The sequence below is a fragment of the Prionailurus bengalensis genome, chromosome D3 (assembly GCF_016509475.1).
Source record: "Prionailurus bengalensis isolate Pbe53 chromosome D3, Fcat_Pben_1.1_paternal_pri, whole genome shotgun sequence".
NCBI lineage: Eukaryota > Metazoa > Chordata > Mammalia > Carnivora > Felidae > Prionailurus > Prionailurus bengalensis.
This window is the reverse complement of record NC_057356.1, coordinates 27,590,351-27,616,536: the sequence shown is the minus strand read 5'-3', so window position 1 is coordinate 27,616,536 and position 26,186 is coordinate 27,590,351. Positions and strand designations below refer to the sequence as shown.

General features: G+C 58.1%; 1 protein-coding gene across 1 annotated transcript; it reads right to left on the bottom strand.

Moving 5' to 3' along the window:
* RTN4R (reticulon 4 receptor) lies at positions 1-25,953 on the bottom strand. Its single transcript, XM_043559340.1, has 2 exons — positions 25,674-25,953; positions 1-1,677 (listed from the first exon to the last, which is right to left on the bottom strand). The coding sequence occupies exons 1-2, from the start codon at positions 25,693-25,695 to the stop codon at positions 275-277; spliced, it is 1,425 nt and encodes a 474-aa protein (XP_043415275.1). The 5' UTR covers positions 25,696-25,953; the 3' UTR covers positions 1-274.
* Positions 25,954-26,186: the final 233 nt, after the last annotated feature.

Here is a 26,186-nt window from a genome sequence, read left to right as displayed (position 1 = left end):
TTAAGAAAAGATCTCTTTATTCCACGTCTTCCGATATTTTTACACAAGTAAAATAAAATGCATATCTCTATATACCGCGATCCGGGTGGGAGGTGGCGTTCTGGAACAAACGCTGCCGCTGCACCCTGTAAACATGATGGGGTGGAGATGGGGTGGGTGGGCGGGAGGTGTCCATCAGGGAGGGCCTGCCGCCTGGTGCTGGCTGGCGTCATGGAGGGGACCCCATATGTACACACACCTGACTGCTGAGAACGGCCTCGCGATCGGTGGCCGGTCAGCAGGGCCCAAGCACCGTCCACAGCACCAGCGCGAGGCCTAGGGGGGCCAGGCCGCAAGCGAGGCTGGGCAGGGCGCCTGAGCCCTCTGCATCACCAGTCCCACCGCCCCCACTGCTCGCCTGGCCCAGACGGCAGTGGCTGCTGCGGGTGCGGTTCTTGCGGGAACAGCCTGGCCTCCGGCGAGGGCCTGTGGTGGGGGGCCCCGGTGGCTCGGAGCCCTCGGGCCTCATCCCGGTCAGTGGGGGCTCAGCTGAGCCAGGCAGGGTCCCGAAGGGGGAGTCGTTGATGTGCCGTGGGCCAGAGCCATTGCCTGGTGGGCTGTCGCCGGATGGCACACGTCCCTTGAGCGCATTGCCGGCTGAGCCTGGACTGCCAGCCTCCAACACTGAGGCCTTGTCCACGGCATCAGGCTGGCAGCATTTGGGCAGACCCAGACGCTCGTCATCAGTAGGCCCGCCGGTCCGGATGGGACGGGAGGGCCTGGCAGCAATAGCACAGCCCTCCAGGTCGGTGGCAGCCAAGCGCTTGAGGTCACGGCCGGCCAGGTGTGGGGGCAGGCTGCAGGGCAGCTCAGACGAGGAGCCTCGGAACTGCTGCAGCCAGGCCCAGAGCGGGCGTGCCCGGCAGTCACACACCCAGGGGTTATCATTGAGCCGCAGATACTGCAGGGAACGCAGGGGTGCCAGGGCCTCTGCGGGCAGCGCAGAGAGGTTGTTGGCAAACAGGTAGAGCGTCATGAGGCGGCCGAGGTCACGGAAGGCATGCGGGTGCACATGGGCCACACGGTTCTGATGTAGAAGGAGGCGGTCGAGGCTGTGCAGGCCACGGAAGGCGCGCTCAGGCACGCTGGGGATGCGGTTGCCGTGCAGGAAGAGGTGTGTGAGGTTGCCCAGGTCGCGGAAGGCGTCATCTGGCAGCGCCTGCAGACTGTTATCCTGTAGGTAGAGGTACTGCAGGGCAGCCAGGCCACGGAACAGGCCGGGGCCCAGCTCCTGCAGGCCGCAGCGGTCCAGGTGCAGCGTGTGCAGGTGTCTCAGGCCATGGAACGTGGTGGGGTCCACGGCACGCAGCTGTGCATTGTCGCTGAGGTCCAGCTGCTCGAGAAGGGTTAGGCCAGTGAAGGCAGCAGCATCAATGCGGGTCAGTGCATTCGAATGCAGCCACAAGATGGTGAGGTTACGGCAGGCACGGAAGCCGGCGGCGGGCACGTGCACGATGCGGTTGCCGTGCAAGAAGACGCGCTGGCTGGCGGCCGGGATATCAGTGGGCACAGCCTGGAGGCCCTGCTGCGGGCAGCTCGTCGTCACCTTGGGCTCGTTGTAACACACACAGGCACCTGGGCACGGTGCTGCCACCCGCCACGCCTGCAGCCACAGCACCCAGGCCAGCAGCTGGCTCCCTGTGGGCAGAGGAGAAGGTGGTTAACAGGCAGAGGGCCCTGTGAGGATGGGGGTCATGCTGGAGCCAGGCTGGCCCCTGAGACAGGGCCTCAGGAGGGCCTAGAGCCAGGCCTAGGACATGCAGTCACTCCTGAAAACTCAGGTGCTGTGATCCCTGCTCCACCTGCCACACAGAAACCACTTCACCAAACCTGTTAGGGGAGTTACATGTTCTGCACCGAGGAACCTCACCTTGGTTCCCATGCCACCCTGCCACCCTGCTCAGCGCTCAAACACACAAGCTGCCATGCCTGCACCCCAGCCACTTAGGGTTAGCTGGGTCACCACCAAAGCCCATTTAAAGGCCTCCTGAGATAAACACTCATGCCTGCAAATACCTTTTTGAGATTCCAGTGAATCCCTGGACCTCCCTCCCCATCAGTCCCAGCACTGTCCCTAGCCTGTCCCCTGCCCCACCAGCCCACAGACCAGTCTGGGAGAGAGGCCCTTGGTATAAACACTGAGGATCAGGCCGGCCAAGCTCACACAGAGCAGAGGCTCACTCCCAGGCCTGCCAGGCAGCCAGCTGCAGGACTTCCAGTAGCTTCCGCAGCAGCCCCTCCTGAGGGCCCTCTCAGGCTGCAGGAAGGGAGGGGCTGTGGCTCAGACCCTGTGCCCTGTCCAAGCCCCCTTCCCAGGCTCCAGAGCCCCTGGAGCTCCTGGGCTGCCTGGATTCTGAGGAGGCCTCGCCACTGCAGAGAGCTGTGCTTTAATGAGGAAACCACAAGAGCCTTAGAGCCAGGAGCCACAACCCCCAGTGGCCCTCCTGTAGGGGGTCTGGGTCCCACCAACAGGGCACATGAAACTGCTACAGGCACAGAAGACTCCAGAGTAACTCTACTCTCACAGGATCAGAAGCCTGGATGCCTAAGGGCAGGGGTGCAGCCCTGCCTACCCTGTGAGCCCCCTCCAGACAGGCTGCTCCCTCCTCCACACATCCTGACTTGGCATGGAACTCCTCCTGCAGCCTCCTCCCCTCGGCCTCATTCTCTGCTTGATCTCCTCCCCGGGTGAGGAGCTTACTCCTTCCCAGCCAATCGATGTCTGCATAATTCCTCATATGCCCTCCCCCCGTATCTGGGGGCCAGACACACACACGGCCTCACCAAAGACCTATACTCCTGGTACGCTGTATCCACCCTGGTCTCATCAGCAGGGACACACACCCCAATACGAAGCTCACTGCCTATCATCCCACCATTAGAGTCCCCTCTTTGAATGCCAAAGAAGTCTTTTCTCCTTCAGGAGTGAGTCTATTAAAATGTGAATCCCCTTGGGAGGGTTATGGCTTATCAGCTAACACTTGAGTTATCAGCTAACACCTTCGTTGACAGCTAACACCTGCATTGACAGCTAACACCTTTCTTGGCAGTTAGCTAAGAGCAGGATTCTGCAGACATGAGGCCGGCTAAGTGCTGGGGCTGGAGCTGGGTGGGAGGAAGGAGAGGCCTGTGGGCCAGCTTCCCCTACCCAGAACTGTGACCTTGGGGACCCCCACTCATGATGGGTCCCTCACCACACTGGATTCTGTCTGCCTGGGCTGGTGCAGATGCATGCCCCAAGCCCAGAGCCTGAGCAAGGCCAGCTGGGCATAAGGAGTGTGCCCTCTTGGAGTGTGCCCCACATCCTGGGGGATTCCTTTGTCCCTTGTGTTCTGCTGGCCTCCATGCCGAGTCATTTGTTAGCGGCTGGGTACATGGCAGCCCCGGGGATGGGGGTCCAGAGAGGCAGGCCTGGCCCAGAACTCCCCAAGCCTAGGGCACCCTTCCCCAGGCTGGCCATGCACGGGGGGCTGTGAGGGGGCATCTCAGCCAGCTGTTCTATTTAAACTGCTGACATCCTCTCCAAGCTCTCTCCTTATGGGGCTTCTTGGGCAAGTCGGGCCTGATCATGCCAGCTCTCACCAGCATCTCACCTGCCACTGGATGTAACTATGCTATGAAAACAGCACTTCCTGTCCCTGAGGACTCACAGCAGAGGAAGAAGTGGGGCAGGGTGGGATGGGGGCCCCGGGTACTCACCGGGCTGGGCTCTGGACCTCACTACCACGGATGTGCCATGTCACCAACCACGCTACTGTGCCAATGTCATCAACCGGGCCACACCACCAACCAGGCTATGTCAGCAGCTACCCATCATCACCACGCCTGGTACATCACCGTCTGAGCTGTCCGGTGGCTGTCAGGCCTGGAGCCATGGTCTGTGAGCTCAGCTGGTGTCAGGTTCAGCTGACTTCACCAGAACCAGCCGCTCCTCCAGCCTCCAGCCCTCCCCAGTCTGGGCCCCCACGAGGCTGTACGCCACGTGCTTGGGGCTACACCCACTCTGAGAATGGCCCAAGGCTCCAGGGCTGAGCCACACCATGGGGGTAAGTGGCAGGGCAGCTGTGTGGCTCAGCCCTGCCGGGAATCCGGCATCAGGAGCAGACATGGCTCCATTCCCGCTGAGCCAACTGCTTTTCGGAAACCAACTTCTGAGGGTTGGTCCCTCTGCACGGACCTGCTGTCAGTGCAGTGGCCAGTGGTGGGCTGCCTCCTCGCTGCAGCCACGGTAATTGGCTCCAGCCTGGACCCCCTTGGGGCCTGTCTGCTGGTCTCCATGGCAACCCCTCTGCTGAGCAAGCAGAGGGGGCATCTTTTTATGAGATAATCAAACCCAACTTTGCGGCCTGTGTTCATATTCATAGCAGGGGCCCTAGGGACGCAGAAGGCCCTGCCAGGCTGCAGGATGGTATTCCCTGACCCCACCCCAGGGGCTGGGCCCAGTCACTTATCTGACCCCTCAGAATCTTAAAAAGGCCTCTCCATCTTGTCCCCCATCTGGTCCCCCCATCTGTCTTCCCAGCCCATCCCCTTGTCTCATCCCCTCAGCCCCATCCCCCACTCATGCCCAGCCTCACTGGGCTCCTGTTCTCAGTAAGCACTCAATACCAGCTCACCTCCAAACAAATGACAAGAAAACAGCCCTGCCATGACCCTGGCCCCCACACAGAAACCACAGTGAGTCACGCTCCCATACCAGGCCGCCAGGCCACCTGAGCTTTGCACAAATCCAGACCAATCACCCTCCTGCCATCCCTGGGGCTGATTCTTGCCTCCTCTTTCCTTAGGCCTCAGTGCAGAATGGCCCTTCCAGGGGTCTTCTACAGTGCCCTCCCCATGAGGTCATGGGAGGGGCTCCCACCTTAGCTCAGGTCTGCCTCAGGAGCAGTGGCAATGGCACAAAGGCCACCATTGGGGAAGGACAAGCCACTCCTGCCTGGGAGGATATGGAGGGAGGCAATGATTAGATTCTGCTCAGGGCCTCTCCCACCAGGGCAGCCATAGATGGGGCAGGAAGGACAGCTGATGAGGCCATGCAGCCAAAATCCCAACAGGCCTGGGTGTGGCCCAGGTGCCTAAAGAGCACCTGCACTGTTCACCCTGCCCCAGCTCCTGGGCAGCAAAGGGCCTAGGTTCTCCTTCATGGTCACTGAATGGGGTTGGGGGGTGGAGGGGAGGAAGGAAGAGGAAGAAGAAAGGTGGGGAGAAGGGAGGGGAGCCAGGAGGGGCAGGAGGCTTCTGGGGACTCACCAGCAGCTGCAGGAGCCAGTGGGCAGCGGGCAGGCGGCTGCTGAGGTCAGCAGCTCAGAAGCAGGGATTGCCAGAGGCTGCAGGCTCAGGAGATGTCTTTGGTGTGTTCCCTGGTCTCTACTGCTCTCAGAGCCCTCTACCCTGGGCTGAGGTATGCAGGTGCAGCACCCCTGAGATCCTATGGGACACTTCTTCCCCTCCCTTGGTGAGGTCATAGAGATAGCACAGGGCTGGCAGCCTTGGTTGCCCAGAGCACCGGCTCAGTGTCCTTGGGCCTCCCCGCTGCAATGGGGTGGCAGAAACACCCTATTCAAGGGGGCATTACGAGGGCTTACGAGCTAGCATAAAAGGCATGTGTCAGAGCTGCATAAGAATTCTTTTAATACTATCACAAACCCATTTTACAGATTAGAAAACTGAGGCAGAGTGATTAAGCCCTGGACTTCTCCCACCCAGAGATGGTCCAGGGGAAAAGGTGGGAAAGAGAAGCGGCCACGGTGCCACCCAGAGGGGCCGGAAGGCGTGTCCAGCCCAAGCCTGAAAAGCAGCCGCTATATGGCCTCCACAGGAATGGAGCCCAGTCTGCGAGGGTGTGGGCAGGCACCAGGAGGTATACAGCTCCCTCCTGTGTCATCTGTGGCAGGTAGGGGACATCTCCATGGAGGATCTGAGTTGCTACCTGCCCCCCAATCCCCCCCAAGAGGCTGGGGTCAGTAGGCTGTGGAAGGCCTGGGCAGCTGTAGCACAGCCAGGACATTGGTTAGCTCAGGACCCTCTCAATCACCAAGAACGTCCCGAGAAGGGTCACGTCACAGACCACAGTTACACGGCAGAACAGGAGGCCACAGCTCAGCACACCGAGGCCAGAAATAGCTCCGGGCGGGGGTGGGGGGCTGGTGGCGTCCACACACTGCAGAGGGTCAAGGCACCCCAGCAGTGCTACACTCACTCTTTCTTGTCCCGTGACTGCTCCCCATCCCTTCCAGCCCTCTATCAGTGCTTGGCTCACCACCCACCCACCTTCCCCCTCAGTCGTCCATCTGTCCCCCTCAGTCTTTACTCCCTACTCACAGTCACCTCCCACCTTCTGTCTGTCCTCCAGCCCATAGACACGTGCAGGGGGCAGTGTGCATGCCCATGGCATTTCCTAGGTCCCTTCTCTGGCTCTAGGGGGAGGAGGGTGGCAGCCCACCCCTGAGGGGGCCTGCATCTCCTGGGGGTGGAGTGGCTGCCAGCCCCTGCTGCCGGTCATGCCCCTCAAGGCCCCATTCCTTATTGATCTTCTCGGGGAGGCAGTTGCAGGGGCAGGCCAGGTCGATACAGGCAAGGTCACCTGCCAGGGAAGGAGGACACTGGACCCAGGGCTGAGCAGTCCCAATAGGCAAAGCTGTGTGCAGTGGGGGAAACTGAGGCCCAGCACGGGCAGAGCCAGCAGGACCAGCCTCCTGAATGCACTCAGTGCACAGGTGGACTTAGGACCAACAGAGGTCTAGTGAACCCTCTAGGGGCCTACTTTATTTTCCTATTTTACAGGGGAGGAAAATGAGGTTTGGTAGGGGAAGCCACTTGCTCATAGCCCCAGGACTAGAAGGCCTTTCAGTCACTGAAAGGCCTCGCTTGGCAGTGGAGAGTTAACACTCCCCCATCCCCAGCTTATCACCCTCACCCAAAACCCATATTCCCTCTTAAAATTTACAGCCAACACAGTACATGGGAGGGCCCTGGGTTCCTTTCAAATCTAAGAGGCAAACGCTGCCAGGGGAGGAGTTTGGCCCACTTGTGAGGTGGAGGCTCTGGATGTACAGCTCACCCTAAGGGTGTGTTCCTAAGGGGACACCCCATGATAGGGGCAGCACTGAACACTGTAAGCACAAGACCAGTCCCTGGTTTATAACACTTATGGTCAAAGAGCAGGCTGACCACCGTTGGTCACTCTGCTGCATGGCATGTGCTACATGGGGGATTTAAGGGGCCGGGGAGCCCTGACCCAGCCCCAGACATCAGGGGTCACCAGGGGAGGAGCCCCAGAGCCCACTGCTAGGGTGAGCATCCAGGCAGACCCTCTGATGAGTAGGATTCTTGGCCCGGTGACCACGCCTTGGGAATCCATCCTTGGTCAAGGCTGGGCTGCTGGACTGGAGGGCTCTGGAAACTCACCCTGTCCAGCCATGTTTCCACCTGATGCCCATCTCCCTTGGCCCCCACCCCAGGGAGCCCCATACTGGGGACTGATGATGCCAGCATCTGGAGGCTCTGTTCAGCTGAAAACCTGCCCAGGGCACAAGGCACACCCCCCTCACTCCAGGGATTCAGCCAGCATCCCCTCCCTCATAGGAGGTGGGCATCCCCTACCTCCCTCCATCAGGCCACCAACAAACACCCGCTGCCTAATTATCTGCAGAATCTGTCTCCACAACTGCTCATTGGTTGGTCCCTCAACTAATTCAATCTGGAGGCCAGTGTGGGCTTGAGTCCCCAGAGGATGTTAATGAGGAATTAGTGAGTGGCCAATATGCCCCTGCCTCCCCCCACAGCAGGGCTCAGGAACAGGGCACTCCCAGTGTTGGGGCCTGGGACTTGCACTTCCACATACCTGTCACCATGCCCATCTGCCCTCCCTGACCCCTTTCCACTGCCAGCTCTTGTCCAGGACTGGGTGCCTAGCCTGGCAGGGCCAACAGTGCTGGGTCCTGTCCCCACCCCAATACATCCCATCTCCTCCCAGGACACTGCATCTGTTACCTGTCAGAAGCTGACCATTCCTGCAAGGCCCAGAGCATCAGCCTCCAATAGGGCAGACACTGTGCAGGAGTGCACTCTTGGGGGCACTTACAGGAATACACACCTGGGGTACACACCTGGGGCACCTACTCAGGGTGCATGCTATAGAAACACACATGTGGGTACACACTGTAGTAGCACATGGGGTGCATGCTACAGGCGCGCACACTTGGGGTGCATGCTACAGGAATGTACGTTTGTGGTGCATGCTATAGGAACACACACTCGGGTGCACACTATAGGAGTACACAACAAGAGGACACTTTTGGGCCTTCGACTGCCAGGGCCGAGGTGAGTGAGTCGGCCAAATATCAGAGGGTTGCTGTGATGAGACCAGACATGGGGAGCTCTTCCCAGGACGCAGGGCTACAGAGGGTCTGCTCTCTTCTGGAGTGGGAGAAGACAGGAGGGCATATCCCCGCATGCTCTGGAGCCCTGGGCACTTGTCAAACATCACTGGCAAGGCAGGCAGGTGGCCTCTGCCTGAGTGGGATTTATTCTAGTATTGAAAAGACAAGTGCAGGTCTCGGGAGGCCTGCACCCCTCACCCTCTGGGATCAGCCAGTCTTGCCTCTTGGCCATCTGCCTTGGATCAGCCCTAGTCCTGAGGGAGCAGCTGGACTGCAGCCAACCCAAGCTGGCCCAGGACAGCCGAGATATTGCAAACACCCCTGACCAGGGCAGTCAGGCCTTAGGAAGGTGTGTAAAGTATGAAGGCTGCTCGGGGGTTTTGTAACTAAGCCAGGGTGGTGACGGGGGCAACACAGAGAGACCACAGAGAAGCCCAGTGGGGGCTGGTGAGCACCCCTGGAGAGAGACAGATAGGAAGGACCATGGGGTCTGGCCCTTTCAAGGGGACGAGGGTATCCAGAGGCAGTGAATGAGATGCTCCCATTTGGGTCACCACCAGCCAGGGTACCACATTCAGGTGATCAGTGAAACCCTCATCAGAGCTGATGGGTCCCGGTGCCTCCTGTTCTATCGGCATCTGGCAAACCAGTCCACCAGCCACTGCCTGTCTAGGTATGTAAATAATAGGTTATCAACATATGGGCACACCTGGGTGTTTATTGTGCCACTTTAGCACTACCACAGCTGAGTGGAGTAGTCCCGATGCATTTTGTGGCCTACAGAGTTGACATTGTTCAGGATCTGACCCTTCTGAGAAACAGTTTGCTGACCTGGCTTGTGACTGGAGCACACAGAGCACCTGCTGCGTGTGGGTGTTGCCGCCTTCACCCTCACAGTGGCCTCACGGAGGTCACTTGAACCCCCACCTAATGAAAAGGAAACCAAGGATCAGAGAAGGCCACTGTCCTGCTGAGACCACACTGTTGGGACGGACAGAGCCTGGTGGCCTCTTGCGGGGCTGGAGAGGGGGATGGAGGGAGAGTGACCCCAAAATGGTGTGCAGGTCAAAAGAGAAACAATGATTTTATTAAAGAGGCTGTTGATGGACTAGTGGTCAAACACACATCAAAGAGGGCACTTACAACACTGACAAACAAAACTGGCTGTAAGAAGCACAGGAAGGATGTCCCCAGGCAATGGGGTGGTGGTGGGAGGCACTGATCCCTGTGGCACCTGCTTGTGCTTCAGGGAGACACATCTAAGGAGGATGGTTTCAGGCTGGGGGGGTGGTCTCTAGGCCACAACTCTCTCCATGCCAATCCAACAACACTGGGACCCTGTGCCCTCCTCTAGGGGCTCTGTGGCCAGGTCACCCTGAGGGCAGCCTGCTGACCCTCTACCATTAGCCTGTCCACTGGGGCTGGGAGGAGGGGACATGGCAGGTCAGGTATGATGCACTTCCCAGGTGGTTAAGGTCGAGGCCTAGGCTGACAGAATCTTCAGAACAAAGAAAAAGTAAATGTGAGATGACTCTGTCCAGAAAAGGAGAGAGGCAGTGGAGTGAGGGGGTCTCCTTGTAAGCAGGCTTCCTTGGATCATCCTGTGGACCCCTGGCCAGAATCTTGAATGGAAAATGGACTGTGGAGGCCCATGATCCTTGTCACCAATGCCATCATCATCACACTGGCCATGCGCAAGGATCTCAGATCACAGGCAGCCAAGACAAACCTGGGACCAACCTGAGGCTGATCTGGAGTGCAGTAAGCCTCACACAAGAGTGAGGAGCCCCAGAAGTGACTGAGCAGCAGGCCAGCACAGGGTGGACACCAGACACCCCTGAGTAGGGCCACAGGATGCCCATTCCAGCATCGGTGCCTTGAGGCTGCGTGGGGCTTCTTGGCCAAGAATGTCTCCCATTGAGGCCCTGTCAGTCCACCCAGGGCCCAGCACCAGGGAAGAGGAAGGGAGAGGGGAGAGATGAACCCTTGGCCTCCCTGGGACTGCCCAAGGCACAGACTTCCTGAGGTCTCACAACATCCCACAGCATAGCAAGGGGATGACCATCAATCCTACTCCTTAGACAAGGGTACTGAAGCTTACTGAGGTAAGGTGACCACACACACTAGCTGAGGACAGGGGACAGGGTCTAAGAACTCCTGCCATTTCCCCAGGTGACCAAAACAGACCCTGAGCCCTAGAGATCCATAAAGTAGAGAGACAGCTATTCCCCCCATAGCAGGCCAGCTGTTGAGGACACCCCCTATGTTCTGGGCTCCCTGACCCCTACTGCACCTCGTCCTCAGCCCAAGCTTATTGTTCCCTGGGTTGGTGGGCCCGGAGTCTGGTAGTCCCAGGCTCAGATGCGAGCTGCTCTGTACTCCTTCATGGAGTGGCCGGAGAAGCTTCTGGCTGGCTGTGAGACTATCTCCACACCCATGACATGAGGATGACAGCAGGATAGCACCTGCCTTCTTGGAACCCTGAGATGCTTCCAGCTTTGTGGCTGGGGTCCCACCTTCCCAGAAGACCTTTAGTCAGCCCCATCTCAGGTAAGGGACCTGGGGAGTCAAGGCCCACAGCTCAGAGGTGGCATCCCAGAGCCATACTGATCACTCTGCTTCCAGCAGTCATGAGGCCACTCCAGCCTGGCCTGATGGCCCTGCTTTCTCCAGGAGAGGCTAAGTCCAGGCAAGAGAATGGGTGTGGGAAGAGGGCCCAGCAACCAGGCTGTACTGTAAGGATGCCTAGAACCGCTTCCCCCACCCTCTCTGCCAGGTTCAGCTTCAGTGGAGTGAGGAGGCTCACAGACAGGCCCGGAGCCCAGCACAGTGTGACTCGCCTCATGAGAGATCCTGTCTATGCTCAAGTTGCTGCTGCTTCTCATGCAATACTGGCATACTCGGTGGTTCTCCTCCTTACTCACCTACCACCCATGTTAGAAACAGGTGTTCATTCCCCCTTCTCGAGAGCCAAGATGATGGTGATGGAGTATATGGTAAGAGGGACAAGGACTAGGAAGATGGGGGCTGCTCCTCTGGAAAAACACCCAGAGAAAGGGTCTCCACCATGGGCTTCTGGGGGCTCCTGCCTGATCACCCCAAACCTGCCAGTTGATAAGCTCCATTCTCAATAGTGCTTCCCTAGAACATGTGCCCAGAAAACCAGGTATCTGAAAGAGGCTCCAATGCAGACTGTAGGGAAAACAACTCTAAAGAAAGCAGAGACAGTGCAGGGAATAGATAAAAATTAGGTAAAAAAATCTAATCAGTTTCCTCTCAGGGATAGGAGAAGATTTAAAACAAGAACAGTGTGCTATGAACAAGGAGCTATCAGAAAATAAGAAGAGTACCTGGAAGTTAAAAATAGAATTGCTAAAATTACCAAAAAATCAATAGAAGGGTTGGAAAACAAGGTCAAGGAAGTCTTCTAGAAAGAAAAACAAAAAGAGAAAGAAGGAAAAAAAATTGATGAGATTCAGAAGACAAATATAGGTCAAATATCTATTTGAAACAGAGATAATAGAAGAGAAAAAAGTTATCAAAGAAATAATACCAGAAAATCTCCTAGACCTGAAGACCTGGCCCTCCATTGGGCAAGTGCCTAGCATAATAGATGACATTCACAATGTGATTTTAGGCCTCTGGGCGCGGGGTCAAAAGAGCTCCCAAGGGAAAAGCAATGTGACATCAGACCTCTCTACAGCACACTGGATGTCAAGAAGATAACAAAATTGCAATGGCTTCAAAATTCTAAGGGACATTATTTTCAATATGGAATTCTGGAGCAGGCCAATCCAGCCTGAATAGGTTTGTTAACATATGAGGACTCACAGAATGATTCTTCACTGTGTCTTCCTTAGAGAGTTACTTGGGGATGTGCTTCAGCCAAAACTAGGATATAAACCCTGAAAGAGGAAAATATGCGGCCCAGGAAACACTGGGTGATGCTGGGAAGTCTGCTGGGGAGTTGTGAGGGGGCCAAAGCATGCTTGGTCCATGTGGGGGCAGCAAGACAGAAGCCTGGGGTCACACCTCCAGGTTTAAATGAGAGACCCAGTAGAACACCTGAGGTGAAGAAGAGTAAGCACAGGGTAGTGGATGGGACAAGAGAGAAAAGATAGAGTCAATTGTAAATCCAGGAAAACCAAAGGCCATACAAGAGTAGAAAGGCCACCAAAGTACCCACTCCCAATCGTGGTGGGGTGGTGAAGGGCATTTATGTGACCTGGGTTGAGAAACACTGTTTATGAATTTAACTAATGGTAGTGAGACAACCATACTAGGAAGTATACTAGAGAAGAGGGGGCATGGAAATGTGAAACACAAGGAACAGGAACAGTGGCTGCCTTCAAGGAGGAACAGGGGCTGGGACAGAGCAAGCCGATTCTCCAGACTGGCCCTGGAGGTCTGGGTGCAAGTTTTAACTTTGACCAAGATATGGTCGACCATTTTATCTTTTCAAAATGGCTGCATATTTGGCACTGAAATGTCAGAAATAGAGATAAATAAAAAAAGAGAAAGTGTATCTGCCAGAAGGTGGAGATGAATGTGGTCTAGAAGCAGGCATGTCTGAGGTGTAGGAGGACAAAGTGGGACTGTGATTTCTTGAGCTGCATCTCCATGGCCCTGAACAAAGCTCTTCGGCATCATGCTCTGCCAAGGGTCATCAAGGTTGTGTCCCAACTCTAGGGACACTCCGGGCTCTTGGCTTCAGAGGCCTCTGCTATTTAGACACTTGACAGGACAGCTTTGGCCTGAAAATTCAGCTGTGTGCTCAGACCTTCCACAGTCAGACAAAGCCTTACCCTAGCTCCTCCTCACCTCTACCCTGCTGCCAGTTCACAGATGCAAGACCCCCATGAGCAGGAAGCCCAGCAGGTAAATCCGGCAGGGGCAGTGTGCACATGGTGCCTCCGGAGTGGGGGTCTGTGGCTCTTGGGGAGGGCTTGCCCTGACCTTGGCTGAGTGCAAACAGGCTTTCCTCGGCTTCAGTGAGAGCCCCAGTTACGTTTCTGCCAAGGAACCCGTGGCACACAGGCAGGGGCAACGTGAATAAGTAATTGCTCTTTTATTAACGAGTGATAAATTATTCCTATATGATTGTGTGTGATAACTCTTCCTTATTTGAAATCAATTTGGGATGGAAATTGTTGGCGGCTTCTCACCAGTGAGGGTGGGAGGACCAGGCGCCGCTGCCTCCTGGAAAAGCAGGTCAGTGTATTTCGGCTACTTCCTGAGGCTGATGCGCCAGGAGCTGGCATGCAGGAGGGGGTTGGTGGCCCTGGGGGCAGGGGCTAGGGAAGGTGGCCTTATTCCTCAGCACCTGCCCCTGGGATCTGGGAGGGTCAAGGCAGGTGTTCTGGCACAGCCTTTCCCTACCTCCAACACCTGCCGGAAGTGCTGAAAGAGGCCCAGCCCACCCCACTAGACGCAGGGCACATACACCTTGAGCCAAAGAAGTATCAGGCCAGGAGAGGAGCCCCTGAAAGCCCAGGCCCTTACTGGAGACCACCACAGGCATGGGTGGGCATGGCTGGATGATCAGGGTCAGGGGGCCATCTGCAGGCCACATTCCACTCACCAACCCCCCCCCCCCCCCCCCACCATGTAACCCTGAGGCCAGGGCTAGCCTGATCTTTCATCCTCACAGAGGACATACCCAGTGCCTGGCTGGACTCCTACCCAGACCAATGATGGTTCAACTTTATCAAACCTGAAAAGGCATTTTCCTTTTTCTTACATATTTTCCTAATGATTTCCCCATCCTCATTCCCTCCTCCCCCAGTTCAACACATGAGGCTCTCCAGCATTAAATGAGGCCCAGGTCAGTCAGACCTGGTCCGGGCTCCCCACCAGCCCCGTAGTGCCCCTGGCAGGTCCCCAACTCCCAGGGGCTCAGCATGATTGTCTGTTGATCTGTGTGAGGGGCTGCACTCAGCAGGTGCTCGGTAACTGCCAAGCAAAGGTAAGAAAGACTGCACTTCTGAAGGCCCCCTTCAAATAGGCCCTGCAGCCTTGGTGGCCTCACACGGGGCCAGGAGAGCCCCGGGCAGAGGAGGAAGCAGATGATCAGGGAACAGGGCGCCTTTGGCGCATGTGCCAGCGCAGACCTCTTCCCGGAAATGCATACTTAAAACCTTGCAGTCAGTCAGCTGCCTCCCTCCCAGCCCAGGCTGCAGGAAACCAGGCTGTGCCCACCTATTCTCACTCCTACTCCTCCCCAGCTGCCTCCCTGTCCCATCATGGCTGCTACAGGCCTGAGAGGCCAGGGCACCTCCCAGCTCAGCCACTTTGCCCAGCTCAGCTTAGGCACCACCAGTGACCTTGCCTCTCGGGTCTGGGTTGGTCATCTGTGAAATGGGGAAGTTGGGTCTGAGAACCTGACAAATCCCCAGGGGTTTGGGGGCACTTGGGTGGACCTGGGTCCCTGATACCCCACACCTTCCTCCACTGCCAGGGTGCCCACTTAACCACACACCTTGCTGGCCAACTGAGCAGGTCTCCATGTTGCTTGCTTCTGTCAGTTGCCCCCATGGACTGTGGGCTCCACAGGGACAGAGCCACACCTGGTGACTAGCACACACCATAGATGTTTGTCACATGAATGTAAGAAATGTCCACCACTACAGGCAAGTTGCAGACTTTGCCAGGCTGTGGGAACAGAATTCCCTGAGGATGTGCAGGCCCAGACAGCCTATGGGGTACTGATATCCCTGTGGGGAGTATGTGGCAACAGCACCTGGAAGTCAAAGGCAATTTCATTTCTGCTACAGAAATGTTTGTGTCTCCCTCAAATTCCTATGTTGAAGTCCTAACCCCCAGTGTGACGGTATTTGGAGGAAGGGCCTTGAGAGATGGGCACCTAGATGATGTCATGCGGGTGGGGCCCACACGATGGAATTAGGGCCCTTATAAGAAGAGACAGTGGGGGGTTTGTTTTCACTGTCACCACATGGGAACATGGTGAGAAGGTGGCCATCTGTAAGCCAGGAAGAAAGCTCTCACCAGAACCGTACCGCACCGGCACCCTGATCTCAGACCTACAGCCTCCAGAACTGTGAAAAAATAAATTTCTGTTGTTTAAGCCACCCAGTCTGTGGCATTTTGTTATGACAGCCTGAGCTGACTAATACAACTTCTTTCTTACATCTGATATATTTTCCCAGATCTTTTTTACAATGCACACAAACCAGTAAAATCAGAAATGCTTTTAGTTTGGTTTATTTGGTCTCATGTACCAACACTGGATGGGGAAGCCCTGCCCCAAGAAGGGTGAATGAGGCAGTGCCCTGGCAGCAGGACCCCCTTCCAAGACTCCCATGCCATGGGGTCCCCGCCCACCACAGCCAGCCCTGCAGGATGGCTGGAGAAAAAGGCCAGGGCTTTGGTGCAGCCTCTGCCTCTCTGGGGCCTCAGGCAGGTCTTCCAACCTCTTGGGACCTGCTTCCTCACCTGGAAAATGGAGACACCAAGACCCACCTCACAGGGTATGGAGAGACCCCACAGCCCACTCAGGGGTGGTGCACAGTGGGTACAGAAAATTCATAGCCCACCTGTGGGGTCATCTCAGGAGGGATGGGTCATATCACCCCCTGGCAGGGACCCACTGCCCCCACCTGACAGAAGGGAGGTCAAGTCACAGCTATAAAGGGCATGCTGGTGCCTGACCTGGCCTAACTCCAGCCTCTGATTCTGTCATGTACACTGGATCCTGTGGCTTCCATGAGCCTTTGCGTAGGCAGTTCCCCTTTCCAGAATGCCTGCCCTATCCCAACACATCCTCCTGGAAGGGCTCTTCTCCTCACAGTCCCACCATGCCAGCCCTTGGAAGAGGACCCTGCCCAATCTGTTCCCCTCCCACACCGCAGCCTTGCCTGAGGTGTCCGTCCATTCTTACACCCACCCCCAATGCTGGACTCAGACCCAATGGGGCCATTTAAGGAGCAGGTGAATAAGTAGAGACCTGGAGCTTGGTCAGGGTCTCAGCCATGGGCTCCCACCATGGGGTACCTGGCAGGGAAGAAGCACAGCTAGGCCTGAGGGGTCCTGCATTGAGTTACACGCCAAGCAGGTCTTGACTCCACCTGGGCCTTGGGGTAGTGTAGGGGTAGTGAACTTACCAGTGCTGGTGCTGGCCACATGGCAGGAAATGAGCGGCAAGGGCCTGAGGATGAAGGTCTGTAGGCCCTCCCTCCCTAATTCCTACAGGCTGCTCTATCTAGGAACATGTCGCCCCCACCCCCCAGGCCTCCTTAATCACTGGTGGGGAAGGTCATGTCTATGTCAGGCTTCCTGTAATCTGGAGTGGGGGTGGAGCAGTCAGCCACAGCATCAATGAGGGCTCCATAGGGGCACTGAAGTGCATGCGCAAGCGCGCGCTCACACACACACACACACACACACACACACACTGCCACAACCTGCCTCGGGCCATCCCCGGGGGATGGGCTGTGACTCCGGCAGCAGGTAAAGAATGGAGTCCATTAGGGCCACCATCTGTCTCGGCAGTGACGGGTCCTCTCAGTGACATCCGGGAGGTATGTAGATGGAATATCTTTATGGGGAGAGTTTTTCTTTTGCCAATTTTCTAACAGGAAGCCAGACACTTGTCACACCTGTCCCCGTGTCAGCCTCTGCCTGACATAAATTGGGGCTGAGGCAAGGAGATGAAAGACAGCCTGGACATGACAGGTGTGCAGGGGCCACATGTCATACGGCCGGGAGCACACAGAGCAGTGGGCTGGCCTCCTGCTGGGGCTGGGCCCAACACAGGGCTGGCCTCAAACTAAAGGCTAGAAAACACTTAACCAAAGAGAATGGAAGGAGAAACAAGTGACCCTCAGGGACCTGCCCAGGTCCCCTCCACCCAGCCCCTACCCCTGGTGTACATCTTGTTACCTAGCTAACCCCATCAAAGGTGGGGAGGATCCTGCCCAGAGGATGGGCTGGGGGGTCACCTGCAAGGCCATATGTAGGAACCACAGCCCCAGGGCACCCTTTAGCTCCTTCATCAGTTCCTGCCATGTGGGGAAAGCCACCCATGCCCTGGGGTGAGAAGTGCTCACTGCCAGTGGGGCAGTGACAGTCCTGTACCTTCCTCAGATGGCCTTGGGGTCTCGGTCTCAGCTCCCAAGGAGACCTAAGAGCTGAGTTCTCACCAGGCTCATTGGCCATTGCCTCACACAGCTTCATCCCTTGGGAAGCCCCATGGAGCCTCGGGGTGGGGCTGGGCAGGGGCGTGACTAGCCAGCTCTGTACTCTCTGAGGACAAGAGGGGTGCTGAGTGTGTCTTGGGAGAGCAGGGAGACCTTGAGCAGGATGGCGGAGGGAAGTGGACAGTGGAGAGCTGTAGGAGGAACTTGGCAGGGCTCTGGGAAGGGTGGGGGGAGCAGGACAGAGCACTAGGGCCCACTCCCAGTTCCTGGCTGCGGTGTGCTGTGGAGGCAGGTGAGAGAGCTAGGTGCGAGCATCCTGTGTGACCTTGGGGCCCACAGCCCTCCCAAGACTGCTGTGATGTGGTGTCCAGCCCATTCTGGTGACTGGCCAGGACTGGCCTTTCTCTGTAATTCTGCTTCTACCCATGTGTTTGGGGATGGGAGGTGCTTTTGGGCTGGAGGCTACACCCTGGGGGCAGGTGGCCCACCCTTCTTCTGCCTGCACCCCACCCTGCCCAATGACCATGGGGTGCCCCTTCCACCAGACCACAAAGCTGCTGCAAAATGAATTGTGGGGCAGAAGTCTCCACATTGTGAAGGCAGAGAAACCTTGAATTTCCTTCTAAGTCAGGATGGAGTGACCAGGCCCAGTGCCCATCTGACCCAGGCCCCTGCTGGAACGTGGGCTCCTCGCTGAGAAGTGGAGGTGCCTTACATGGGTCCCAGCATCCCCTCCAGACTCCCGTGCCACTGGCCTTGCCTGGATTTTTGCACATCCCACCTTGACCTCTGACTTGGCTCCCCTTGGTATGAACTGATGTCACAGACTCCCCTTGGGACAGGTGGCAAGGACCCTCATGGCTACAGGACTGACGGGGAGTGGCAGGCCCCGGCGGGGGCTCCTCCTCTGTGTTCCCATGGCTCAACAGAGGCTTCTGCTTCAGGAGTACAGTGGCTGTACACCCTGCTTCCTGAGTTACACCACAGACCCCCCCACCCCTGCCCAGGGCAGGGACGCTTCAAAGGACTTGGGAACCTGAGGGGTCCCCTGCGAGGTGGAGGCCCCCTGACCCACTGAGGGCCCCAGAAGCCCCATCACCAGCCTCTATTTCCACAGGAAGTTCCATCTGAATGGGACAATCAAGCTTCCATGAAGGGCTGGGCCCTGAGGGCAGCACTCAACATTGACTCCCCCTTCAGAGTCTCCCCCCTTTGACAGAAAGACTCAGAAGGTGAGTGACACACCCAGGTGTTCAGCTGGCTCTGGGCTAAAGCCAGGAGGGTCCCAATGCCAGACACTGCCTGCCCGGCTTTTGCCTGGAGGGGATCCCCTATAGGTTGGCATCTCTGTCTCTCTCTAGACCCATGACTTTGCTCATCTGAGTCCTGGAGGGGGGCCGCCCTCTTGCAGCGACAACTGGTCTGTATCTGACACCCAGCAGCCATCCCCAAGGGCCATGACTGCCAGTTCCTGTGTCTCCTGGGAACTGACTCAAGTCACTGCCCGTGAGGCTGCTCCACCATTCATGGCTCCCTGTATCCCAGTGCCAGGTCTGGGCTGGACTTGGGGATGTGGAGATGGGGAGGCAGGCACAGGTATGCATGTCAGGTGCTGAGACCAGAAACTGGGGGCCTCTCCCACTGAGGGTAGAAGAGAAGGTTCCCAAATGAGACTTCCTGGCCCAGGCCCTGAAAACAAGGGGGGCTCATCTAGACATGGCAGAGTTTAAGCAGGAGGAGCTTGGCTGCCAGGTAACATGTTACAGAAAGCATCTCAGAGCCTGAATGGAGGACAAGATGGCAGGCAGGTAGCTGTGGGCATCTGTGGCCATAGGTCTGGGAGGGGGCTGGCTTGCAGCAGGCCCTCAGTGAGGGATAAAAGGGGATGGACCTCCCTGGAGCCCAACTGGACACTGGACTTGTTTTGGAGGATGGGAGGCAGCAAAGACCCTGGGCCTGGGGTGTGGATGATGGGGGTAGAAGGCAGGTGGTACAGGGGTAATGACCACCAGACCGACTGGGTCTGAGGGACCTGTAACTCCAGTGGAACTCCACATGCAGGGGAAAGAGATGTGGAGTTGCTGGGTGAGGGCAGCATAGGGGCCTGAGATCCCTGCTCAATTGCATAGGCCTGGCATACAGCAAGGAGGCAATAAACACTTACTAAGCAATCATGGGGACCAGAGGGCCAGAGCAGAACTCTATGACAGGTCAAACCAGGCCCCAGAGCTGGCCTTGCTGGAGTGGGTAGGGAGATAAGTAAGTTTGGGGGCTCTGGATTCCCAAGCTGGTCTTGAGACCCCCCACCTCCCCTCCTTTCATGTCTGCTCACTGTCCCTGCTCTTTATGGAGCATATACTGTGTGCTTGGAGCAGCCACGTGACACCATGAGCCAGCCACCCAGCCCCCACCTTTCTCCCCCAGAGCCCAGCACCCTACTCGCTTCAGAATTGGAGCATTTTCCTACCCAGAAAGGCACTGAACTGGAAGCACCACGTTTGGTCAACAGGCGCTGATTATGGATGAGGCCTCTGGTGACCAGGAAAGGGCGGGTGCTGCCCAAGGTCACAGAGTGAGCCGGCACTGCACAGGTTGATCCAACGCCTGCCCAGACTTCAGGATGGGGAGACTTCTGGCAGGTCCCTGAGCCTGCCCCATCTGGGCCCCAGCAGGAGGTGAATAAAGGCAACATCTCAACAAGGTCACAATAGCTGGGACAGATGGAGGACACAGAGCTGGGCCCAGGCAAGTGAAAGGGCAATCTGAGAAGGCTCCCTGGAGGAGGTGAGGGACCCAGAGCTCTGTCTTGGCCTGAGCCCCTAGGCACGCCATCCCCTTCCTCAATGGGCCCCTCACCAGTTTCAGCCTCAGCCTGACATTTCCCGTGACATTTGCTGCAAAGAAATAGAGTCATAAACCCAAAGGTTAAATTTGCACATTGCCTCACACTGCCAGGAGAAGCGTGGTCCCTCCACCCACCAGTGCCATGGCTGCAGGGTTTGTGTGGGATGGCCCACCCATCCCTGGAGCCTTTACTAGGGGCCCAAAGGTCCCCCTCCCAGGCCCTCCGAGGAATCTGAGCCACTGATGCCCAAAACAGTTTCTGGGCACAGCAGTCCCTGAATCATGTCACATGGGGTGCCTATCAGAGGCCCTGCCCAATCCACTTGCAAACCTGAGGCTCCGAGACACCCCGCAGTAAAGGAGCTCTGTCAGTGCCACTTAACCCAGCCAGTCCCAAATTTGCTTGACCACAAAACCCTTGTTCAATCCGCACCAACATTCTGTGGAACTTCAATTACACGGAGTGTGATCTGTGATGGCCAGTTAGGAATGCCTCAGTGCTGACCAGCGAGCTCAGGAGCACCCCCAGGGTGCCGGGCGAGCTGCCTGAACAAAGCTGGGCCAGCTCCTGACACCCCAGCCCCTCCAACTGGGCTCCCCGTATCACCGTTGGCCCAGCTCCGCATGCCAGGCCCAGATGGGGCTCACAGCCTGTCAGACCCACCTGAGCCAACCCAAGCTCCTGGCCTCTGCCCACACAGCACCTTCCACAGCCCCTCCAGGAGGTCTGCCCCAAGTCCTGCCTTTCAGCTCCACCTCCCGGGCCTGGCCGCCCTGTCCTGGAGCGAGTGGAGTGATCAAGGGTGTAGGATGGTGCCGCAGGGCCCATCCCCCATCCTCACTCAGCAGGGCAAGGCAGAGGGCCCAAGGCAGAGGGCCCTCCCTGACAGGGAGACAGGACTGTCAGGATGCTGCCAGCTGAGGGCAGAGGCTGTGAGAAGGGGGTAGGAGAGAGGTAGCCCAAAGCCCAGCTGCATAAGGGCCATCCTTGGAGTCAGAGTCCTGATCAAAGCCTAGAAGCAGATTCCACCACTACCAGTGAGAAACCCTACCCCAGGGGAGGGAGAGGCCCAGGGAGCCCATCCATAAAATGTTGGGAGGGGGTGAGGATCAGGGCTTGCTACCATCAGGGGAGAGGGCCTGTGGCCACACCCTGGGGGAGACCCGTGGAGTCCTGCACTGAGGACACTGGGGGCATACACTAAATGCATCTCCTTGAGGGCCAGCTCCAGGACCATGGACTCTGTGAGAGACTGAGGCAGGTTCAAATAAATAAGTGATGGCGAATCTTCAGGAAGGGATTCCACACACACCAGTAAACCCATGATGCACAAGAATAGTTCCCGACGTGCAATATGTTTAAAATACAGCGACAAAAGAAGAAACTGCAGCACACAACACCCGGCTGGGCCCACACATGCCAGTGACGGCCTGGGGAGATAGAGCGGGTGTGGACAGCATGCCCACCCTCTGGCTGGGCTTCCAGTTTTGGCTCTGTGACCAGCTGTCCTTTAAAGCATTGAGTCCTATAAATTCAGGAGGACAAGGATCACATCCCCTTATTTGCCTGGTTCCAAACAGGGACAAATGAGTGAGTAAATGAACGGGTGTCTGAGTAAACAGATCAGGAGCAATCGCAGTGTCTGGGATGAGGCAGCTGGGACACAGGGTGGGGGACACAGAGAGGTGTTGAGGTTGTTGGGGGGTTACCTTGAGAGAGAAGGGGGGGGCTGGGGGCCAGTGCTGTGGCACAGCTGGAGGGAGAGCGGGGACAGCCAGGCTGGCTCATTATGGACCTTGAGGCCCAGGCCCTAGGTGGCCACCGAGGGAGGCAGCCCTGCCTGGGAGTCAGGGCCCTTCAGGCTAGGGCCGGGGTGACACGAACTTCATTAACCAGGCACAGTCAAGAGCCCTCAGGAGCCCCACAACAGGGCTCAGGGGCAGGGGTGTCGCACACTCATACACACTAACTCACACCCATTCACTCATTCAACGCAATTCACTCATTCACCATGGAACTGCTTCCTCGTGCTCCTGTTCTCCTGACCCCTTTCTGGATGCACAGACTGAGGCTCTGTGGAGACACTGGCCACAGGCCCAGGAGAGCAGGAAATGCAGTCCTGGGAGATGGGTTCCCTCTGCCTCCACCAGCGGGGACCCTCCTGGTGCTGCACCAGCTGCCACAGGCATCCATGCCACAAAGCCATGAATTCGGGCCTGGGGCAGGGAGCAAGGGGGGGAACGGAGCCAGGAGGCAGCACCATTCATGGGTGAGAACAAGTCCTCTGGCCTGGGGGCAGCAGGGGGAGGGGAGCTGGAGTGCAGTGAGCATGGGGGAGCCAGGGCCACATGTGACCAGGCCCTCATAGTCTGTTGCTCACAGCGAGTAACAGCAAACAAACTCTTGGCCCTGTGATGGGTCTCAGGCCAGCCCTCAGGTTCCTTGGACTGCGGGACTTCCTCTTCTGCCTTCCAGAGCCCCAGCACAGGCTGTGGTGGGGGGAGGTCTTCTACAGACACCCCTACAAGCCCTCTTGCTTCTTGAGACCCACTGGCCCCTCTCCCTTACCTTTCATCCATGACCACAGAGAGAGGGTCAGTCCCAACTGCAGGACACCCAGCTGGCTGTTAATCTTCACATAGAGAAACTGAGGCCCAGGTATTCTGTGAGTTCTCTGCTGGTGAGGGGCAGAGCAGAGATGCTGCCCAGCTTGGGAAGCACATTGCTGGCCACCTCCCACCTTCTGTAGTGCTTTCACTTGCTCCCTGCCCCCCAACTGCACATCACCCCTTTCCAACTCCCCTGTGACCTCCATGGGCCTTTATTTCCCCATCTGCAAATAGGCACAAGGGAGGTCCAGTTGGCAGTGCAAGGTTTCTGGGAGGACTTCCATTTGTGGGAGCCACTGACTGGGGTGGCGTAGGGGGTGATGTTTTGGGTATTTTGAAGGCAAAAGTACTGGCATCAGAAGCCCATGGGGACCTTGGCCTGGAAGTATCCCCAACAACCCGTGAGGGATTACTGGCCCATGTCACTGGCCCAGAAGAGAAGGCCGAGGTACAGAGAGGTGAACTGTCACACCCAAGGTCATACCACTGACGGGTGGCGTAGCCAGGACCCAAATCCAGGCTGTCGTTCTGCCATCCCACACCCGGCAGCCAGGGTTTATGAGTGGCCCTCTGCCAGGTGGTAGGGTGTGACCACCACCTGGCTCAGTCCCTCCCATAGAACTTGCTTCTTCCTCACCTTGACTGGCTTACAAAAGAGGAATGGCCAGCTCCTCAGCCTGCCCATCTATGGGGCCCAACCTCCAGCCTGCCCCTCTGTTTTACTCCCACACACTCTGTAAGGATGACCCACTTGTCCCCATTCTATAGACAAGGGCACTGATGGTGGCTGGGGGACAAGGCAGTACGGCCCTGCCTCTCCAAGCCCGGGCCCAAGGCCCTCCTCACCACAGTGAGAGCGGATCACCAACACCCTTACCTCAGTGCCGCACATAGCATCTGAGGCCGGTGACACCACAGAGCACCTCGCCAATAAGGCTCCTACCATGGAGATACTAAGGCACAGGGACAGGGTCTTCCTGAGGTCACCCTGGGTCAGCCTCGGTGTGGGCACATACCTGTCCCCCATTGGGCTTAGTGGCAGTGACTGCACAGCATGGGGGAAGGGTCTGGTCTATGTGTCACTGTGTTGACCTCGAGGTTTGAAATGAGCCTTCCCTGCTCGGGTGGGTCCCAGCCCCCATCGGCCACCATTGCCCCAGTAAGGGGGGGAGGGGAGGAGTGTCTGGGAGCCCTTTTGCCTCATGCCCTAGGCTGGGCGCACTGAATTAGCTCCCCAGCACACATCCTTAGTGCCTCTGCTGAAGATTTGGGTAAAACCTGGTCACAGCCTGTCTGGGCATACAGGGGCACCAACAATGGAGGCAAAGAAACACATGCCGATGTGGTCACAGGCACATATGGTCATGTGTGCAGACACACACGTGCAGAAGCATACTGAGTCACACACATGAACACACCACACACACACACACACACACACACACACACACACACACACAAAGGGGCTGTGGAGGGGTGACTCCCAGGACTTGGGGAGAGGCAGACAGAGGTGGGGCCATGCTCCTGCAGCCTGTTTCTCGCCCCTCCATCTGTGAGCTCTGGCTGCCCAGAGCCTCCCCCTCAACACATGTGCATGTAGGCAAGGGAGTGGGTCCCACTGAGGGGCCCCAGCATGTGCCAAGTGGGGAGACCACAGCAGGCACGCTATGTGCACGCATGTGTGGCTGTGGGCGTGCGGGCGGGGGTGAGGACATGGATGTGCATCCACAGCATGTGTGCGCGGGCACACTGGGGCAGTCTGGCATGCATGTGCACACGCGATGTACAAGTGTGCAGCCCTTGTAGACACGTGCACGTGCAAGGAAACGTGTGTGCAGCCTGCGGCACTGTGGACATCAGCAGGGCAGCCCGGGTAGGCACCAGGGGAGCACCCTCCAGGCTGGGCATGCCCCATTTCCCCCATAGGAAGTCACCCTCCAGACCCCACCTCTCAGGACCTCACACCAGGGGTCCCATGAGGGCTGTCAGGGAGGGGGTGCTGCCAGCCCCACCACTTCTGGAACCACTCAGTTGAGCCCCCAAGGGGCCCTCAGGTTGCGGGTGTGGAGGTGCTAAGGCTGCCTTCTTTCACCGCCAACCCCCTGGGGTAGAGCGCTGGGCCAGCCCCGCCCCCCCCCCCACGCCCTCTACTGTCGCCAACGCCCCCATTTCATCCCGCTGCGGCCTGACCCCAGAGAAACCAGAGGTCCTGAGTGGACTACTAGGGGCAAAGGTGAAAGCGACCTAGTACCCCCACCCCTGCTCCGTACCCACGTTTCTGCAACCCTGCTCATTAACCCCTTAGAGGCCAGGGCGCTCCGAGGCTGGACCCCGCCCTTCCAGCCAGCAGACCCACCCGGCCCGGGCTCGGAGTTCGGGGCCACAGGGCCCCGCCGCCCCCGGCCCCGCCGCCTTGGCCAACTTTCCCGGGAAGCGGCAACTTTTCCTCCTGCCGCGGGCTCCGCCCTCCCGGGGCCGGGGTGCCCGCGGCCCCAGTCCGGCGCGGCACTGCGGTGGCCCTCACAGCCTCCCGGTGACCCTTCCGCCTGCCTCGGCAGCCCCGGCCTGGCCCTGCGGCTCCAGGAGGGGCCGCCCCCACCGTCCCCACCCCGCCTGCCCGGATCGGGCGCGGCACAGCACTCACCTCCGGCGGACGCCCTCTTCATCTTAAGGGTCGGGCGGGGCGCGTCGGAGACCGAAAGTCGCTTCGGGGCCGGCGCCCGTCTCCCCGCGGCCGGGTCCGCATCCAGGCGCCGCCGCTCCGGCCCGGCCCCGGCCCGGCCGCGGGACGAGGCTGGGCGCGCTCCGCTCCGCCCGGTCGGCTGGGCTGGCGGGGCCGCGGGCGCGGAGGGCGAGGGCGGCGGCGGCGGCGCGGAATGGAGGGGCGCTCGCGGCGCGGGCCGGGAGCGGATGAATGTTTTATGGGATCATGTGGTTTGACGCGCGAGGAATCCGCCCGGTCCCCCCGCCGGCCGGGCCGGGGCGGGGCGGGGGCGGGGCGGGGCGGGGCCTCGCGGCGGGCGGGGCACTCACCTGGACTTCGGCCCGGCAGGGTGCGTGGGGCGGCGGGGGGGAGGGTAGGGGAGCGGGGGAAAGGGAAGGGAGCGTGGGCGGCTCAGGGTCCCGGGGCGCGCAGGCCGGGCCTCAGGAGGTATTC